General features: G+C 51.0%; 1 protein-coding gene across 1 annotated transcript; it reads left to right on the forward strand.

Moving 5' to 3' along the window:
* Positions 1-1266: 1266 nt before the first annotated feature.
* LOC120634623 lies at positions 1267-2922 on the forward strand. The gene is made up of 2 exons (XM_039905357.1): positions 1267-1933; positions 2012-2922. Exons 1-2 carry the CDS (start codon positions 1267-1269, stop codon positions 2920-2922), a joined length of 1578 nt encoding a protein of 525 aa, XP_039761291.1.
* Positions 2923-3223: the final 301 nt, after the last annotated feature.

The following is a 3223-nucleotide window of genomic DNA, read 5'->3' on the forward strand; positions in this document are numbered from 1 at the left end:
TATATTCTCTGAAGACAGTGCGCTTATTATTTCGACGTTACTCCCTGGCTCAGCGGTGAACGCTGTTATTTTAAATGGGAGGTCCCATGTTCGACTCCCAGCGGGGGCATTTTAGGAATTTTAATATCTGAATTTTCTCTGTACAATCGTTTAGCTTAGCTTAGGTTTAGCGTTCCGGTGGGGTGCCAGGTCGGGTAACCTCCACGTGTGCCTGTATGCTGCGAGTCCCTTTTGATTCGTCCGAAGGGAAGAACAGCATTCGGGCCGGTGCACCCTGGTAACATCGGTTAACAATTTCTCTTATGATATGCGATATTGTTAGCCGATGGCTAATAACCCGACGGGGAGGGGAGGTTTCTTTGCACGCCACTCTGGTAAGCAGCGGGCTTTGCGAAGTGAACATTGGGGATGTGGGTCCAAGAGACCGGAGACCCATATATATTTTTTGGGCTCCATTGATGTTAGCGGACATGCCAAATGCGAGGAAGACAGCCTCGTTAAAAAATTACCGAAGTGGGTGGGAACGCCCAAAGACCCAATCCTAAGGTCTGACGCTCGCTAATGGGATGAATGGCTGTTGGGAGTTCAGTCGATAGAGCGTTTGGGGGGGACAACGGGGAAAACAAAAACAAAAAATATGAAATTGCGATCGTGTCAAAAATCTACCCGGGAGGGTCCCCTTAGGGGGGAATCCCTTGGTGTTCCGGATAGCCGGTGCATCGGCCCCAGCGTATACGGGGGGGCCAACCGTCGCATGGGAGAGTTGGAGATTGTGGGGGGATCAGAGAATGGTATTGTGCAGGGGGGAGTGGGAGTGGTTGAGTTTGGGTTAGGGACAGATGAGATAGAAGAAATGAGTGTGGAAGTGTCTGTAAGGAGTACAGAAGTGGATAAGGCGATGTCAGACAGCAGCTTAATGTCTGAGAATAGACCCAGATCGGGATCTGAGTCCTCTGCAAATGCATCTGGCCGTCTATGGCAGGGGCAAGGTGCAAAGAGACCACGCCTCGAAGATGATTTGTTGTCTTCTGAGGAGGAGAGGCCTGGTACGCTAGTGCCCGCTAGAATAAAAGATCGTCGACCAACAGTAAAGGAATATGTTGGACTGGTTAAAAGCAAGGAGACCCTCAAAAGAGAAGAAAGAGCGGAGCTGCGTAGGCAGGCTGAGGACAAGCTCTTGAGGGAATCAGTTGTTGCAAAATTCAGGCGCGAGATTCGTAAAAAGAAGGATTCAGTCCTAACTGTGACCTATCACAGGCGAAAACTATGACTGCGGCCCAAATTCAGAAACAAGTACTAGAGGACGTGGCCCTTATAACGAAAGTGGCTAAAACGTCCACCAACTTAAAAGGGACCTTTGTGCGTGATTTAAAAGATGCTGTAGCCTCCATTACGGATGCTATAGAAGTTCTTGGTTCGCGCACCATTTCGGAAGAGACGCGGCAGCTGCAGAACGACAATTCTCGACTGCAGGCTGAAATGGCCAGCCTCCGTTCGGAGATGGCCCAACTGAGAGAAGATATGGAGAGGGTTCGGTCGCAAGGTTCCGTGCACACCTTCTCACATAATAATAATATGACTGAGGAGCTGCCCCCTGTTCCGCAGCCTCAGCAAAAATTGAAAGTCCGACGTGCTAACGCTACGTTGACTGCGTCTTCAAATGAGGAACTCTGTCGTTCGGTGATGGTCCAGGTTGGAGAAATGGTTAATGCCCGCCTGGCCTCCTTTGAAGACCGACTCCTCCCGGAGAAAAGCCTGAGGCCCCCGCTTGCAGCGGATAAGAAGAGGCCAAGGAAAACTGCGTCTACTGTCGATGCTACCATCCGCGAGAATGTTCCGGGTCCCAATAAGCCTACCCAGGAGAAGAATAATGTAAGAGAGTCACGACCGGCCCCCACTTGTTTACCTAGCGAAGGACATTGGGAAAAAGTTAGTAATAGGAAAAAAAAAAGGGAGGAATAAAAAGAGGAACCGAGACTTGACTTGACAACAACATTGTTGCGATCCCAAGAGCAGCCGCAGCAGCAAGGACGCCCGCAGCTCAGACCTCAAGAGAAGTTGGAACGCAAGCTCCGTCCTCCACGATCAGCAGCCGTGGTCCTCACGCTGCAGCCAGGGGCTGAGGAGAAGGGCGTTACGTATGCCACAGTGCTCAATGAGGCCAAGAAAAGAATTGTCCTTCCTGACCTTGGCATAACTGCTTTGCGGTTCAAAAGAGCTGCGGCGGGAGGACGAATTTTGGAAGTGCCAGGAGCTTCCAGTTCTGATAAGGCAGACTCTCTTGCTCAAAAGCTGAAGGAAATAATGAGCGATGATGTTGTCCGAGTTTCCAGACCCATTAAATCTGTAGAAATGCGTGTGTCTGGTCTGGATGACTCTGTTTCTGGCGAAGAAGTGGTGGCTGCTATAGCGCAGCTTGGCGGTTGTCCAGCTGAGCAGGTGCGGGCTGGTGATATCAGAAGCGATAACACAGGTCTTGGGACATTGTGGATTCGTTGCCCAATTGCAGCTGCCAAAAAGGTAGCTGAGGGTGGAAGGCTCTTAGTAGGCTGGATTTCAGCACAAGTTAAGGTGCTCGATGTGCGGCCACAGTTGTGTTACCGTTGTTGGCAAAGAGGACACATGAAATCACAATGCACCAACGATGTCGATCGTAGCAAAACCTGTTACCGATGCGGACAGGAGGGGCACAAGGCGAGAGGATGCTCTGCTGCACCGCACTGCAGCGTGTGCGCGGCAAGTGGAAAAATGGCTGATCACAGAGTGGGCAGTAGTACCTGTGGCCAGTCTAACTCTGGAAGAAGTAAAAAACAGTTGCAGAAAGGCAAGGCTGCCACTGACCCCCGGGTCTCTTCGCAGTCTGTCCACCCGCCCTCAAATACACGAGCCCGGGATGAGGAAGCATCAATGTCCGAGGGTTAATAAGTATGGCCCTCAACTTTCTCCAGGTGAATATAAACCATTGCGCCAGAGCTCAGGACCTTCTGTTTCAGAGTATGGCGGAATGGTTGATACACGTGACAGTGGTTGCCGAACCTTATTATGTCCCAACGGGAGATGATTGGATAGGTGACCGAAATGGGCTGGTAGCCATCACAACCAGGTCTGCGGTGGGCTCCCCGGCTTTTAAACAAGTAGTTAAGGGCCGAGGGTATGTTTCGGCGTTTGTCGGAGGTATCCTTGTAGTTGGGGTGTACTTTTCGCCAAATCGTACGCTCTCCGA

The sequence above is a fragment of the Pararge aegeria genome, chromosome 24 (genome assembly GCF_905163445.1).
Source record: "Pararge aegeria chromosome 24, ilParAegt1.1, whole genome shotgun sequence".
In the NCBI taxonomy this organism is placed as follows: Eukaryota; Metazoa; Arthropoda; class Insecta; order Lepidoptera; family Nymphalidae; genus Pararge; species Pararge aegeria.